At 58.7% G+C, this 16,947-nt stretch overlaps 1 protein-coding gene across 2 annotated transcripts in view; it reads right to left on the bottom strand.

The window, feature by feature from the left end:
* Positions 1 to 322: 322 nt before the first annotated feature.
* Positions 323 to 16,947, bottom strand: part of PLXNA1 (plexin A1) — a 51,562-nt gene continuing 34,937 nt past the window's right edge. For both annotated transcript variants that reach the window (XM_017955231.3, XM_009200165.4), the window contains 11 exons: positions 16,638 to 16,894; positions 16,162 to 16,228; positions 9,676 to 9,822; positions 9,422 to 9,581; positions 8,649 to 8,752; positions 8,209 to 8,305; positions 7,679 to 7,869; positions 7,328 to 7,497; positions 5,131 to 5,343; positions 4,893 to 5,043; positions 323 to 3,812 (listed from right to left, as the gene is read on the bottom strand). In XM_017955231.3, coding sequence (XP_017810720.2) covers positions 3,717 to 3,812; positions 4,893 to 5,043; positions 5,131 to 5,343; positions 7,328 to 7,497; positions 7,679 to 7,869; positions 8,209 to 8,305; positions 8,649 to 8,752; positions 9,422 to 9,581; positions 9,676 to 9,822; positions 16,162 to 16,228; positions 16,638 to 16,894 — 1,653 coding nt within the window. In that variant the 3' untranslated portion in view covers positions 323 to 3,716. The remainder of the gene's footprint in view (positions 3,813 to 4,892; positions 5,044 to 5,130; positions 5,344 to 7,327; positions 7,498 to 7,678; positions 7,870 to 8,208; positions 8,306 to 8,648; positions 8,753 to 9,421; positions 9,582 to 9,675; positions 9,823 to 16,161; positions 16,229 to 16,637; positions 16,895 to 16,947) is intronic.

The raw sequence follows: 16,947 nt of genomic DNA, 5'->3' as shown, positions 1-16,947 counted from the left end.
ATGCCTGCCTTGCAGCATGGGCTGGAAGCAACTGCTCCGAGCTAGGGGTGCCACGGGAGAATCGCCTGGGGAGCATATAAAAGTGACCACCGCTCAGCCCCAGGAAGCTCCAAGGCTCCAGTGGGAGTCAGGCACTGGTGTTTTAGCTTCCGCCAAGGGCTCCAATGTGTCACCTGGACTGAGCGCACCCAGCTCACAGAGTGTGGCCATCTGTCCTGGGTGTGGCTGAGTCTCCCAGGGAGAGACGCTTTGGTGCTTGGGATGTGCCTGCGCTCCTGCAACCGCCCCTGCCTCCCAGCAAGGAAAACCTGGAGCCAAGAGCTTTTAGCAAAAATGTTTAATCTCTCCTTAATGTGTGTGTTTATTTACAAGTACTAAATCTGAAGAACAGTAAAATAGGAAATAGCCGTATATGTACACATCTGAGGGCCGGGCCCACAGTCATTGGTGCTGCTTCTGCAAAGAGCCCCGGCTGAGGGTGCCCGCCCGGACCGTCCGAGGGATCGCTCTTCTTCTGGGAGGGGGTTCTGCGGCGTTAAAGGACAGCTAATTGTGGGCTTTGTCTTAAAAATATCTCTCTCTCTAAATATATCTATTCTAGCTGTGTAGCACCAACGTGAGCCACTGAATCCAGACAGGGAGAGAGCCAGGGCGAAGGCTCTGGTGGGATGGCACGCCGCTCCGGGCTCTGCCCCGGACTCCACGCTGCAGGTCTTGGGGCCCCCAGCTCTTCAGGCCAAGGGGCCGGTGGTCCTGGGGCTGGGGAGCACAGGGGAAGCTCGAGGTATATCAAGAGGCCAGGCTCCCAGGCGGAGGCGTGAGCTGTTCCAGCACTCCTGAGCCAGGCGCCGGGAGAGGGAGGACACGGAACAGGGTAGGAAATGCTGTGGAAAGCAAGTGGCGGCAGCAGCACGCCAGGTGGGTGTCGGTTTCACAGCACATGTGCCGCAGCCCCGGCTCCTGCAGACACAGGGCCCACGGGAGCCGCTCACTGCTGCTGGGCACAGAGCGGACTCCAGCGGCAGTTCCTACCAGGGCCTCCAGCCCCAGGCCAGAGCTCTCGGGTGCTGCAGTTAGGCGCACAGTGGGAACCAGTGACAAGTGGGAACTGGGACCCAACTCCACGACCTGGCAGAGGGAGGTATGGTGTAGCTCGGAGACTGCTGTCCCAGTAGACAGCACGGGTAGTCGGCTTGATCCTTGCGCATGTAAACAGATACTGCTAAAGTGCTTGCGCCTAGACACAGCCATGTGCTCTGTGGTGGCCAGGCCCCCGCCACATGCCCCTGTGGGAACTGCTCCATATGAGGCCTGTGGTGCACCCCCTTCATCACCACTGTCGTCCCCACCTCCCGCCCATGCTACTCACATGGACAAGGGCACCCTGGCAGGGTAGAGCAGGGCACAAGGCCTGAGGGTGGGGGTTGGAACTGGATTCTGAAGGTGATGCAGGAGCCCCTATCTAACCCGTGAGGAACTGGAAGAACCAGGGACTTCAACCTGAAGCCAGCATCCAGGGAAGACTTCGGGGGAAACTGAGGTTCCCACCCCACCGCAGCCAGGAAGCATCGGAAGATAGGTGGAGGCGGGACGGGAAGGCTCATTTCATCCATGGACCAACAGGGGTGGCTGCTCCTGCCGCAGAGGGTGGGAATCCCAGACAATGCTAGGGGCTACTGAAAAAAACAGCCCAGCCACTATATATGGACTGGCCCCCAGAGTCAGCTCTGGCCCCCAAGTCTACCCAGGGAGTAAGCCCACCTCCTCAGTGGGCTGGCGGCAGAGGCGGGCCCAGGCCTGAGCTGGGCATGGCAGCAGCAGAACGCCCCAGCCCTGGCACGGTGCCCACGGGGCCAGTGAGCTCCGAGTCAGCAGTCACCCACTCCACACCGACCCACGTTCAGGGGAGGGGCGGGTCTCTGCGGCGTCATCTGGCTCACGCTGCTCAGGAGGGGCGACTGCGAGACTGGCACACCCCGTGGGGCCGAGTGCTCTCCTTGGGCCTGGCCGAGGATTCGAGGCTGGGGCTGGCCACAGTTAGCTGTCCCTTAAAGTCCATGGGATCTTCGGTACCATCAAAAAAGTGACCTTGAAAAGGGGATGGACCGCTTGTTTGCTTTTACAAGTGACTAATTAAAAAACATAAAAAAAGGTCTAACAACCTCTAGTATTCAACACTTGCAGTTTTAAAAAGATCAACTCAGACTAAACGCTAGCACAATCATGCATGCCCCGTGGTGCCACGGCACCCCGGAGGCTCTCAGGGTCAGCAGGAAGTCCTTTCCTTGTCATGTCAAACCAAAACAGCGGCCCGCAGGTCAGGGGACTTCAGGGCTGCTCCACTCCAGGGAGGCTCCGGCCACTTTCTCCACAGTCATTTGGCATTGCTTTCCCACTGCCTTCATTTTTTTGTTCAAATCGTCTTTAAAATTCCTCTTCAGTTAATGTACAGTACCCCACTGGGGCTGGAGCCTGAGGCTAGAGCCACATATATATATGTGCATATATATACATGTACAGCTTTAAGAATGCATTCTCTCTTGCTGAGGGCAAGGGTGGACACCGCTGGCCTCCAGTCCCTCTGGTCACTGCCCGTCACTCATGGCCCAGATAGATCCAGGCCACTGCAGGCCAGAGGGCCCCTGCCACAGACCTCAAGGCCCAAGCAGAGTGCAGCAGAATTTTTTCCCCTACAAACAAAAACAGTCCCCAGATGTCCCACTGCTCTGGAGGGGCCAGGACCCTGCTGAGATGCCACACTGGAAGCCGCCGGGGCAGGGACAGAGAGAGTGGAGAGAGAGGAGTGCTCAGGGGCTGCCCTCAGGGGCTCCATGGCGGGGAGCTCGGCCTACCCTTGAAGGCAGCTGCCAGGGCAGCCTGCGTAGGACGCGGAGGGGAATAAATAACGGGAACGTGCTCTCTGTGACCCAGGGCCCCTGGCCCAGTGGCTCCCAGAGGCACAGCCCTGAGGACGGAGAGGGGCTGCCCGGTCCGTCTGGAAGCCACCCAGGAGTCTGAGCAGCCTGGCCCACAGCCCCTCCATAGGAGGGAGCAGGGACTCTCTGGGGCGAGGTGGATGTGGTGCTCCGGCCTCGGCCACGCAGAGCACGCGGTGAATCTGAGGATGGCAGCGGTGCAGCGGGCGTGGGTGCTGGATGTGGGAGGCGGTGGCAATGGGCTCAGACTGACTTGAGCTCCTCTTGCCCGGCTATGGGCTTTTTGCCTCTTTCTCCAGCTGCCAACCGGACCCCCAGACCCTCAGACTCTGCCGCCTGGGGGCAGCTTGGGAAGCCGGGAATGCTGACACCCCCAGCCTCTTGTCCCGGTCTCAAGGGGACAGCCCAAGCTGGCTACCCCTCCCCCTGGAGGGCCCTGGCCTCACCCCTCAGCCCCTCAGAGGTCAGCCCTTCTCCCATGAAGGCCACCAGGCAGCTCTTGCCAGGCAATGAAGGTCCTTGGCCGGCCTAAGCACCCTGTGCTGTCCCGGCCCCTGAGCAAGCAGCTGTGTGCGCAGCTGTGGTGTGGCAGGTACCATCACCTCCACACAGGAAGAGCCGGGACCTGGCCGGGCGAGGCAGGGGAGGGAGGGCCGGGCAGTCGCTGCACTGCGGCGGCCCGAGCACCACCGGACACTCCACACGCATGCGGCGAGGGCTGCCCCGGTCCCTGCTCAGCCGCCCTCACGCTGCGTCCTGCTGGACGATCACAGCCGGGACTCAGCTGCTCAGGGCCATCGTGTCCACCACCTGCTCCAGCTTGCTCCGCAGCCGCTGCCGCCGCGCCTGCTCGTCCTTCTCCAGGGCTGCCAGGATCTGCAGGGCCAGGAGAGCTGTCAGCATGCCGGGCCACCAGCCTCCACACACTCAGCAGGCCCAGGACGGATGCCTCCAGAACAGGTACCAGAGGTTCAACCCCATCTATCCCTGGCCAAGGGACCTTGGTTGTGAGCCTGGACCCTCCAGGACCCCAATACGGAGAATGAGCCCCACCCCTGTCATCATCCTACCCTCACCCCCTAAAACAGCAGGCTCTGATCCTTTGGCTGCCTGGCTATGCTGCTGACATGTCTCCATCCAGTCCTCACACCCTGGGGTTTCTGTGCCCCTTTAAAGCAGAGCTCCTCAGAGAGCCTCAGCTCCCATTTCCCTGGTGAGCCCCAGGACCCCAGGCTTTTGTCTCCACCCCCCACCCTAATACATATGGTCTCTGGTTGCTCCTCTGCTCCCCTGGGGCACCTGCCTGAGGACAGCCCTCTGCCTCCTGCCTGCCTCCTGTGGCACCCTGGGAAGGCTCCTTGCCTCTGCTGCACCTGCCCTGGCCTCCCCAGGGTGGCTCTGGTTCACTCCCGTGGCCTTCCCAGCCCTCAGAGCTTTGGCACAGGCTGAGCCTGTCCTGCCTTCTGGCCCTGTGCTCTTGTCCTGTGCGGCCCAGGAGCCAGTCCTTCCTGGATGTCTCCTGTTCCCTTCCCCAGTTCCATGTACGTGGCCTCACTCCAAGTCAGCAGAAAAGATACTGAAAGGAAAGCTCTGCCAAGACCCTATGCCCAGCCCTGGAGACGCTGGTCCAGCCTGGAAAACCCTGAAATGTGCCCCTCAGGGAAGTTGCTCACCACCCACACACCCTCTCCCTCAGGAAGAAGCTGCCATCCCATCTTCCCCACCCCTGACCCCACATGGCTGCACACAGTGACTCCACCACGGCCTTCTCCGCTCAGCCTGGCAGGCTCCCTCCTGGCACCAAGGAACCAGGTGGCCAGCGGGTACAGACGAGTGAAGGTGGCCCGTGGCAGCCCAGAGATTCAGGGAGAGGTGGCAGGGTTGGGCAGAGCAGGTGGCTGTGACAGGGGCCAGCGAGTCCTCCCAGCCCAGCCTGTGGGCTCCCATGGTGTTCACCTCATCCTTGTACTTGCTGATGTAGGAGTAGATCTCGTGCAAGGCGCTCATGCTGTTGAACTGGCTCAGGTGCAGGCGGGACTGCTCAGCCAGATACGCACTCATGTCCTGGTCGCTGATGGCCGGCATCTTGGCGATGTCCGCATAGTACCTGCAGGTGAGTGGCCAGGTGGGCACATAAGCAGAGTCCAGGCTGCCCCCCAGGCCACTGCCCCCAACCCCTGCCCCCTCCGCCCACCTCTCCACCCAGCTCTTGTAGTTGGGGATGTCCTTGGCGTAGAGCAGCTTGTTGGAGGGCGAGTCCTTGCCCAGCTTGTGCTCAGAGGTGGAGCAGGAGTCCATGAAGGTCTGGGCCACCACCGACAAGCAGGCGTCCGTGATGCTGTTCTTGTGAATGTCGAACACAAACTGTGGGTTCTTGATCACATTCACCCAGAAGCGCAGGGGCAGGCTGCAGGTGAGAGTCCAGGCGCCGCTCAGACAGGCCTCTGCTCCCTCCTGAGCAGCGACCTTGTGGCCCTCCTGGCTCCGAATCCAAAGTGGGCATGGCTTTCCATGCAGATGAGGAAACGAGGCCCACAGAGGTACAGGGCCCATGGGTAAGTGAGGGCCGTCCCCTGTCGCCCAACCAGAGATGTGCTGCTCCCACCACCTGCATCTCACGCAGAGCATCACAAGACAGGCGTGCTCAAATGCACTCGGTTGCACAAGGGCAAGATGTGACCAGGCCCTCAGGGGCCCACTCCACACAGCCACCGCCCTCCTAGGCCTGCATGCTGGCTTGCACTCCTGGCTCCTGCACTGAGACCTGCAGCTCAGCTCTGGCTCAGGAGACCCATTCCTACAGAGACCAGCCCTCTGTGCCCCAAACACCACCTAAGGGACTGCCATCAGCTGGGCTGCCTGGCAGCATTGGCCACATGTGGCTGCTTAACTTAAATGAAGTTAAGAGCCCAGACCCTCAGCCACACCAGTGCCATTTGAAACGCTCAGGAGCCACCACCCTGGACAGCACGGGTCTAGAATGTTCCACTGTGACAGAACATTCTCCCAGAGCATGCTGATCTGGAGACACTGTGTCCCTGGAGGCCCCCCTCTCCTGCTGTGCCCAATCAGCATGGCCCAGGAGAGGGGCTTCGTGACACTTTATCTCAACCCAAGACTCCGCGAGCAGTGGGTGGAGCTGGGACAGGTTGGGGTGGCTGCATCCCAGGTTTGGGAAGCAACACATGGGCTGGACAAGACCAAGTCAGGGGTGGCTGCTGGCCTGGGAGCCTGCAGAGGTGGCAGGGACAGTCCAGGAGAGAGGGGAGCTAAGACAGTGGAGGTCTCCCTGGTGGGAGATCCCAGCAGGATGCAGGGTGAGGAGGGGCACTTCCTGGTGAAGCAGGGTCCAGCCATATAGGTGACGGCATCCACCTGACCCCAAGTATGGGGGAGCAGTCCCACCCCAGAACCCCTGGGCCATGCAGTTTGTGGGGGCTGGTGCACAGAGAGGCGCTCCCCTGCAGCAGGCAAGGGTGGGGCTGTCTGCTGGGGTGGGGGCCACACACACACACACACACACACACACAGCAGGGACCTGCTCCAGGAGCTAGGGTGTGGCTAGGGTGTGCCAACCGGGGCAGGGGGCTACAGACCAGAGCCTGGGGGTCCTGAGTAAGAAGTGAGGCCAAGGGCTGGCCTGCCTGTGTGGCAGAAAGCCAACATTGCCAAGTTGGGCAGCCCATGACCAGGGAAGAAGCAGGTCACTGTCCCAGAAGTAGGCCAGGCCAGAGGAAAGCAAGGGACTAGCTGGCCAGGGAGGCAGACACTCTGGGGAGAGGCCACTCAGAGGCTAGGTGCCTCTTCATAACGAAACTCAGCCTCACAGAGCCCCAGCTCACATTGGTGTAGCTGTGCACGGTGCAGTCTGGGCAGGCCCTGCTCTGTACTCCACCTGCTCCGTGAGATCGTGGCAAGTGGCTGGGTCTCTGGGCCTCAGTAAGCAGGCTCTGGCCCGGCCCTGCACTGCAGTGGGGAGGCTGTAAATTCTTCGCACTAAAGAGTACCAGGAGTACCTGCAATCCCTGTTGCCCTCATCACTGCAACCAGCTGGCTCAGGGCTGGTCCAGTGTGCCCTGTTTCTCATGCTGCAGCCCACACTCATATCTGCACAGCTGTGCACACCCAGGGCCACTCACACCTGCACACAGTTCCTGCAGCAGTGGGAGGGGCTCAGCAGCTGGAGCAGAGGGTGAGCCATGGGTCAAGGGGCACAGGCAGATAGGGAAGGCCAGTTAGCACAGGGCTGGCCTGCCATGCCCCTGCTGGGTTGTGTCCCCACGCCAAGGAGCCCCAATTGCGGGCTCCTGATCAGAACAGGCCCTCGGGCCCTGGGAACGCATCTGGCCTGGCCCTGGGGGATGCCGCTCCGCACCCCCACCCTGCGTTACCAGTTGCTCTTCCAGGTGTGGCGCACGTCGGCATCGTGGATCTGGTGCTTGTCAGCCTGCTCGTCCAGGAAGTCGAACATATACTTGATGGCCAGCGGCAGGGCCGAGCCCCGGTGTGCCGTGCTGAAGATGGTCTCAAACAGGTCGTCCACAAACTTCTGCAGCGTGCCCTGCGGGCGGCAGGCAGGGACACTGAGCTCCAGGGCTCTGCCTGGCTGCCTACACCTCCTGGGTGACTAGGCAAGTGGCCATGGGAGCAGCGTGGGGGTGAGGGCCTTGCTCCGGGCTTGGCGCTTTCTCCGAGCTCGGTTGGCCCAGCGTCCCCTGCCCCCATCTGCCAGCCAGGCCCACCTTGGTGGCCAGTAGCCGCGTCAGGTAGATCTCCGAGACCATCTTGCTGCCACGGTCGCCCTCGCGCTGGTCCAGGTGGTCGTGGTTCTTCACCAGGTGCCACAGCTTGGTGCCGCTCTCCAGGTCCGGCGTGATCATGGGTGTGCGCGAGCGCAGGCTGTCGGGGCTGCTGGCCGTGCGCAGCATGCTCTCTGCAGCACCAGGCTGTCAGCGCCCGTGTTGGCTGGCACCCCACGCCCCCCGCCCGAGGCTCAGTTTCCCCATCTGAAAGCTGGGGATGGCACCCCCACCCATGTGGGATTTTGGGGCAGCCAATGACACCACAAAGGTGGCATAATTGTGTATGGACACACAGTCGGGGGGAGGCACAGCCTCCGGAGTTGGAGGGTAGGGTCAAGAACGCAAGTGACAGGCTTGACACCGGCCCCTGGGTCCTCCCGTCCGGCTGCTGCAGCGTGGGAGCCCGGGGGACGTCCTGCCCAGGCCAGGGACCCATATGCTGCCCTCTCGCCCGCTGCCTGGCCCCTCACCGTATCTGCTGAGGGACTTGGTGAAGGTGGAGGAGTTGGAGATGTTGTAGGCAGACGTCTGCTTGGGCACCAGTGCCACCGAGGACCCGTCTGTCACCTGTGGGCAGAGGGCCGGGGACCCTGTGACCCACCAGGGTGCCCCTGCACCACCAGACTCCTGCTCCCTGGCTGGGAACCCAAGTGACACCCTAGTGCTGTGCCTGGAGACAGCCGCCTCACTCAGTCTGGGTCTCTACATCAGGACAGCCCAGGACTGCCGGGCAAACCCACAAGCCCAGCTTGGGTCCTGGGATGGTCCACACACATACGTGACCACCTCCCCTCCTCTCCCTGACAGATCTCACTGCTGTCCAGCCCACATGCTGCAAACATTGGCAGCTGCGCTGTGGAAGCCCCAAGGGGAGGGAGGCCTGTGCTAGGGTCGGAGGGCCAGGAGCCACCTGGTAGTGAGCCAGTGTGTTCAGCCTCTTCCAATCGTTGTCAATCTTGGTGGTGACGTCCTCATCCTGCAGGATGATGCGTGCCATGCGGCCCTGGCGCCACTCTGCGGAGAGGAGGGAGTTGGAGGGTGGGGCCGCTGGGGCCTCTTTCCCTCCTCCATCACAGCAGTGATCCATCACACAGGTGGGACGGGGCCCACCTGCAGCTCCTAGCGCCAGCACAGACCAGGGACACATCTCCACACCTGCTGCAGCACCCTTAACCTGCCATAGCCCCCCGCAACCTGCCGCAGCCCTCCCAATCTGCCATAGCAACCCCAGCCTAAGGGGGTCTGCCCTGCCTTCCCCAAGCCTCAGGGCCCCAACTCCTCAGCCTGGCACCGAGGCTTCTACAGGGCCCCAGCCTCTCCAGTCACATCTGCTGCAGGACTCTGGGCCCCACCCCAAACCTGTCGCATCCCCTCTGGCCCTCAGTTGCTCCACCTGCCCCTCTCATGAGCCTGAGTATCCCCCTCAGGGCTCCAAGAGCCCACTGCCTCCCAGAGTACACTGGAACCCACCACCTCCCAGAGTCTCTGCCCAGGGCAGGGCAGCCACCCTCTACACCCAACCTGGGACTGGACAGCCCACTTGCCATTCCACTGTCCTCCAGACCAGCGCCAGCCTGGTGCGGAGGACTGGCCTGGACTTCCCCGCCAAGCTCAGTATTGGGCCATGGCCCTGCCCCTCTGCTCCAGCACACACCCCGGGCAGCCACGGCCCTGCCCGCTCACCCAGGTCCATGTCCGCGGCCTTGGGCCGCTGGGAGTAGGGCACGCCCTTGTAGGCAGCGTCCAGCAGCTTCTCCTTGGCCTGGGTGACTGTGTCACAGTCCAGCCCCTTCACCGGCACCTCAGGTGCATTCTCGTTCTCAGGGTTCACACAGTTCAGGGTCTGCGGGCGGGGTGGAGCAGGGCAGCAGTGTCAGCCCCACAATTGGGGGGTGGGGGGCACCAGGGCACCCAGGACAGAGGGTGGTCATGCTCACCAGCGTCTTGTAGTCAATCTGCTGCCGGATGAGCTTGTCCTCACTCAGGGAGTAGCGTGCCTCACCCGTGATGGCGTCGATGGGGCCCTTCTCCATCTGCTGCTTGATGGCGCAGTAGAGCATGAACAGCGGCTCCCCAGCGCACTCCTGTGGGGGAGATGGCATAAGGCTGCAGCCAGGACCCCCAAGTCTACTCCCTACCTGCCCCTCCACCCGTCCAGTGCCAGCCACGGTGTTCCCGGCAAGGAGAAATGAGCAGCACTTCCCAACTCTTTAGGAGGCAAGTATAGCCTTAGTCCCAAAGCCCAGCAGAGACTGCAAGAAAATCAGGAAACAAAACATACCCACCCCACCCTACAAATATCCCATGAAAACCCTAAATTACACACGAGCCAGGAGACGCCGTAGCATAGCAAGGAAAATGGCGTGGCACACGGGGCCTGCATCAAGGAGGGCCGAGGCCTGTCTATTTCACCCAGAAGTCTCCACGGGTCTCAGCAGGATCCCCGCCCAGCCCCAGCCTCCCAGGGGCCTGCTCCCCAGCTGGAGGTGCGCAGGACAAAGCTCCCCATGGCCCGCCGCCCGCGGCACAGGCGGACCCCATACTACACAACGTCAAGTGTGACTGTGATCCGCTGGCCTCTGAGGGACCACCCAGCTAGGCCCTCCATATTACTCTGGGACATACCTATGGTGTGTCATGGATGCTGATATACCCACCGGGGGAGGCTTGCTCACCCAGGGAGGTTCACCAGCACCCAAGCGCACAGCACAGGGCCAGTAGCACAGTCCCGGACCCTCAGCGGGCACCTGACCACTCTGACCCCTCACCCTCTGGCTCCCCATGCTGTAGCATGAGAACTGCCTCCTGTCCCACCTCAGGGCCTTTGCAACTGCTGCCTCTACAACCAGAAATTTCCCCTGGTGTCTTCATGGGCCCTTCTGGACACAACCCAATGTGCCCTTTCCAGAAAGGCTTCCAGGGAGCTCCCAGCACACGTACCCCCAACCACCACCCCACTGGTCTCCCCCGCCATCTGTTGTTCTCTGAAGGAACCTGCGCACCCCTGCCAACCCCTCTAGAGTGGGAGCTGCCTGGCCTGCTCACCATACCCTACTGCCAGCACTGGCTGAGCCTGTGCATGGGACATCACAGACACTTGCTAGACGAACTGAGTGAATGGAGAGCTGTCCCTGAGAAACATTCACATCTGGGCTGGCTGAGTCGGCCACAGAGGTGAGGCCCACCCAGAGACTAGGCACACGGTCTGCTGTAGGCCCTGCCTGCCCAAGGGCCTTCAGGTGTGTGTGCACCTCAATGGAGGGGCAGGCTTGGCAGCCCTGCTTCCTATCCAGCCCTGGCAAACAAACAGCAGCTCTGCTCCTGTAACCAGAGGCTTCAGGCACCTCGTTAGCATCTGCGGTAATTAGAGAGACAGCTGTTAAGACCATCCCAGACCTTCCAACAACATGCCTGTCTTTGAAATTATGTTTTATTTGCAAACTTGGTTTCATTAAGTTAGCCACGAAGGAGGAGGAAAAGGGGTGCAGATCTGGATGGAGAGCCATTAATGCGACAGGAAGACAAGAGCCTTTGAGGGTTTCCCAAAGTGAGACACCTGCCCAAGGGTTCCCAGGTCTGGCCTCAGAGAGTGAAAGGACCGCAGCTAGTCTCTGAAGGTCAGGGGAGTGCAGCTATTGGCCCAAGGTCACACAGCAAGAAACTGGAGAAGCCAAGATCTGAACCCAGATCCAGCTGACCCCAAAGCGCCTGCCCCATACAAGCCAGGTGTCCCCAGAGAAGGCTCAGGCTGAGCCGGGCATTTACACTCAACCCAGGCAGCAGGCCCCGCCCCACTCCACCCACTTCTTCAGCCAGGCCAGCCTGGAGGCTGCAAAGCAGGTTCCAAGAGCTCAGAGGCCAGGGAAGAGGAAGGCCCAGTCCTTTTCTTGTTGTAGCCTCAATCTCTTGTGCAGTGATGGGGGAAAAGGAAGACCTCAGACTCCTCCCAGCACCAGTCAGGAATGTGCAAAAACTGCCCAACAAAAAGTGCCACTTTTCTAATAGAAGGATAATACAGGCAGTTCCAGAAATGACATTACCACAAGCACTTCTCCACGGTGGGCATGGGGAGGTGGGAGGATCAAACCAGATCCCTACCCCACACCACATAAATAAAAATCATTTCTCAGTGGAACACATGAGCTTGAAAAGATGGGAAGTGTGTATGTTAAAAAGTTCCTGGGTGCGGTGGCTCACACCTGTAATTCCAGCACTTTGGGAGGCTGAAGTGGGTGGATCACCTGAGGTCAGGAGTTTGAGACTAGCCTGACCAACATGGAGAACCCCGGTCTCTACTACAAATACAAAATTAACCTGGCGTGGTGGCACATGCCTGTAATCCCAGCTACTCGGGAGGCTGAGGCAGGAGAATCGCTTGAACCGGAGAGGTGGAGGTTGCAGTGAGCCGAGATCGCGCCATTGTACTCAGCGTGGGCAACAAGAGTGAAACTCTGTCTCAAAAACAAAAAATAAAAATTCCTATAATCTAAAAGAAATGACCCTAGTAAAACAAGCAAAGGGTAAAAATGGACATTTACAAACTTGGCTTCAAAGAAAAAATAAAAGCAGCCAATCAAATATGTAAAAAGATGTCCAAGGTTTGTTAAAGAAATGCCAACTAAGGCAACAACCTACCAGTGTGTACTTTTCAAATGGGCAGAGGTAAAAAAGATCAATAAGACAAGTGCTATCCCAGGCCTGGGTAAGATTCTCAGATGATGAACTGGTACATTTGCAACGTTTTTTGGTAGGATAATGCAGCAGCATATATTACAATGAAAAATGAGTGTGCCTGATCACCTGCACTCACTCTTCTGGAAAGGCACTTAAACAGGACCAGGCAAGCAAAGACAACTGCATCCAAATCCAAGCTGTGCAGCCCTGGCCATCAGCGGTGCCACAGTTAAACAAATGATGAAATGGCCACACCATGGAACATTATGCAGTTGATAAAAACACAAGGAAAGTATTTGTGTGCTCACCCGAAAAGGTGGGCCTAACACTATGGCCAAGGTGAGGACAGAGCGGGAGCGAGGCACAGTGAAAATTGTGGTACTGAAAAAATTTAAAACTCTCTAATGAGAAAAAAGGTCTGATACTAACCTTCATCTTAATATTAAAAAGCATAGTCTATTCATATTTGTTTCAATTCAGACCCCAGCCTGGGAGGACAGGCACCAAAACTCTGGTGGTCATTACCACCAGAACCGCAGAGGGGAGGGGAGTTCACCCCTCCATCCTCCCTTCCAGGTTGTTTACATGTGCTAAAATGTCATGGGTTACTTTTGTAGTTAAAGTTTTTGTTTCTAAAGACAGCAAGGAATGAAAAGTATTTGGGTTGTTTAAAAAGAGTTTGTGTTCTCAAAGTTCATCCATGTTGCGGCATGTCAGAATTCCCTTCCTTTTTAAGGCACTACTATCTCATTGTATGCACAGACCACATTTTGCTTATTCATTCATCTGTCGATGGACACCTGGATTGCTTCCCCATTAAGCTGATGAAATTAAGCCAGCCACGAAAGGACAAACAATGCATGATTCCACTCATATGAGGTCCCTAGAGCTGTCAGATTCACAGAGGCAGAGAGTAGAATGGTTCCAGGGGCTGGGGAGGAAGGAACAAGGAGTGGGTGTTCAATGGGGACAGAGTTTCAGTTTTACAAGATGAAGACTCATGGAGCAGGTGGCCATGGCCAACACTGCTGTAAATGCATCCAATACCACTCAACTGTGCACTTAAAAATGGTTAAGATGGTAAATTTTATGTCATGTGTATTTCGCCATAACAAATTTTTTTAAGTTTGTGGCACACTAAAAAGAAATAAGCTATCAAGCTATGAAAATAAATAAAGGAACCTTCAAAGTAGATTACAAAGTGAGGGGAGCCAGTTGGAAAAGGCTACAGTAATAGTGCACGATTCCACTATGTGACATCTAGAAAAGGCACAACTTATGGAGACAATGAAATCAATGGGTGCCAGGGGCTCAGGGGGAGGGAGAGATGACAGGCGAGCTTGGGGGATTTTTAGGGCAGCAACACTATTCTGTGTGATGCTCTAACGGTGGATACATGGCATCGTACATTCATCCAAACTCACAGAATGCAGAGCACCACGAGTGAGCCCGCGTGGAAATGAGGGGCACTGGGTGGTGAAGATGTGTCCTGGCAGGTTCATTGACTGGACCAAATGCACCCCTCTCCTAAGGATGCTGACAGTGGGGAGACTGTGCATATGTGGGAGCAGCAGGTGCATGGGAAACCTCTGTATCTTCTGCTCAATTTTACTGTGAATCTGAAACTGCTCTAAACAATAACATCTATCTTAAAAAAGACAAAAACAAAAAAAACCCCAGATATGGTGGCAAAAAAAAAAAGTCACTGGCTGGCTATGTGGACGGAAACAGCCCTGGGCCCATCTCAGTCCCATCCAGGGGGTGCCCAGCTCCAGCATGGGCACCTCTCAGCCTTGGGCCATGTCCTTGCACCCAGTACATGCCCTCCCTTGCATATATAGGGGTCCTCCTAGAACTGGAGGAGGGCAGTGATGACCTAAGGAGATCTAACAGCTCCTGGCCCCTGCCTGCCCCCTGCACTGGGACCCCACTAATAACGAGGTGGGTTGGGGTCATGGGCATGGGCTGTGAAACCCCCAACACACAGCCTGCACCCCCTGTACCTGCACCACTCCCACCTAAATGGTCACCCCTGCCTCCCTCCTCCCTGTGTCCCCTTCCTATGGCTCCCTTGGCCAAGACTGGCCTCCCTCTCCCTCCCTCCACTGCCCACACATCCCTCAGCGCCTGTCCCAAATGTCCCCAGCTCTCCATGGAACTCCCGATCCGGCCTGAGGATAACGCCTCCACAGCGCCCCACTGCCACCCTCTCTGCTTATAGCACCCTGTGGGGACACACTCTGCACTGGCTGAGGCTGCCCCCTGTATCCTGGCATGAAAGATAATCCACACCCAACGTCAGTGCTTACAGGCATTTGCTGCCCTGAGCCCTGTCTCTGTGGGTGTGGAGAATTGGGATCAGATGGGGACCCAGGTGAGCGGGGCCCTCTTCACCTCACCCAGGGCGCCTGCTGCTTTAGGCTCACAGAGCCCAGCTCACCCAGCATGCACACATCTGTGCAGTCTTCATAGAACTGTACTTTCTACAGGACATGCACGACTTTGTGTTACCTGCTTCCAGTTCTGCCTAAGGATGTTATAATCTACTGGGCACTTGCTATGTGCCAGGGACTGCTATATACACGTAAATGTCCCACCTCCAGAGATGACCTAGGACAGACAAGCCCTGCCCCTGCCTATCCCACCTGGCGCCTTCTCCTCAGTAGCCTCTTCTGCCTGGGACTCTTTTCCCTCTCCCGGCCTGGTCTTCAGACCTCTGCTCGAATCCCACCCTCCCTGCTCGGCTCTGCCCCATGGCCTGTCTGCTGTATTTCCTGTCCAGTGTTTCTCTCCACAGTGAGGATGCCCAGCCAGGACTCCGCTCTGTGCAGGGATCTGTGCGCTGATCACCTGAGTTCAGCAGTATCTGGCTGCAGGAGGCCTGAAAGCCCCACGGGCCAGTGGAGACAGATATGCCATCCCTGGATTCCATAAGGAAACCAGGAGAATCGAACCCAGGCAGTCAGCGCCAGCTCCCACCCTCAATCACTGGGCTACACTGTCAGTCACCCTCACCCACAGAGCAGCGGCAGGGACCACTGAAGCCAGGCGAGGAGCATGCACTTCACCATGCATACACTGGGCTCCTCCCACCTCTCAGGAGTGGGCTAACCAGGCCTTTAGACTTTCCAAGAGAAGCCATATACCCGAGTCTGTATAAGTTCCAACACTGGAAGTGCAGACAGCAATTCAACTGCTTATAGCCCAGTTAAAGCCCGCCCAGATCCCCATCCAGCCTGGGCCCTGGCCTGCAGTCTCTGGCCTACACCCTATTCCTGTTCTGAAAATGGCAGTGTCCCTCTGCTGGGGGGTTGGAGGGGCTTGAATGGACAGCACAGGGGAAGCCCAGTGCAGCCACCTGTCCCCATGATAGGTGGTGGACTAGAGCCTTCAGGCACCCCCAGGCTGGCCCCACGCCGGGTGCTGGACTCTCAGAGGCCCCTGCCCAGGGTGCCTCCACCCTCCTGAGCCCAGGCCAGCTGTAGGCACTGAGAGCCTGTATCTGAACTCCCACACCTACCTTGGTGGGCTGTGCAAGGGCCTGACAGCCTCAGAAGGAGGGAGGAGGGAGCCGGGAGCCAGAAGCCGGGAGTAGCTGCATGTCCAGGGGCCTAGGCCTGAGCCAGAACTCCACCAAGACCCCACCTGCTGTCATTCTCCAGCACCTCCCACTGATCCCCACCTCTCTCCATTTTCCCCTCCCGCTGTTCAATTGCCTCTGACACCTGCTTCCTCCCGCCTCTGCTTACCTTGAGGAACTTATACAAGAGGAAGGTGAACCAGTTGGTTAGCATCTTCTCTGCCACCGACTCAGTCCTGGGGGGCACAGAATATGGGCAGAGTGGTGTCATTCCAGCTGTCCAGCAGGCACAGGGCCCCTGCAGCCCTCATCCACCAATCCCACCCCACCCTGCCCCGCTTCCTGCAGCACCGAAGGTCAGGTCTCGAAAGGCACCCACATGAGTGGGCAGCAGGGACTTCCGGGGCTGCCATGGAGACCCCAGCCCTTCACCCAGAGCCCCGGCCTGTAAGTATGAAGACTCAAGCCTGGGTCCTCACTATCAGTACCTAGGGAGGTGGCAGCTGAGCCTCAGAGGCCAGGTGAGTCCCCCCATCCCTCCCCAGTGGGAACCGCCACAGCAGTGTCTCTGGGCCTGCTAGGCCGGCCTGTCCAAAGCTGGAGGCATGGGCCTGCCTCCCCCAATCCCAGTGCCCCCAGGCTCACCGGCGCAGTAGCAGCTTGGGGTGGTTCTTGCTCTCCAGGTTCTTCTCGATGAGGTCGGAAAGCAGCTGCTTGAGCACGCCCGTGGCATATTCCATCTCGCCCTGCAGGGCCGTCATGATGAGCGAGGCCACGTTCCCGCGGTCGCGCATGGAGAAGCTGCGTTGCGCCTCCAGCGTGCGGATGAAGGTCAGCAGGAAGTGCTTCTTGGTCAGGAGCTGCCCGAACAGTGTCAGCGACTTCTCCACATTGGCCTGCACCTGAGGGAGCACACGGAGCTCAGACCACAGAGGAGCACCCAGCCCCAGCCCCA

The sequence above is a fragment of the Papio anubis genome, chromosome 2, assembly GCF_008728515.1.
Source record: "Papio anubis isolate 15944 chromosome 2, Panubis1.0, whole genome shotgun sequence".
In the NCBI taxonomy this organism is placed as follows: domain Eukaryota; kingdom Metazoa; phylum Chordata; class Mammalia; order Primates; family Cercopithecidae; genus Papio; species Papio anubis.
This window is presented reverse-complemented; position numbering and strand designations above follow the sequence as displayed.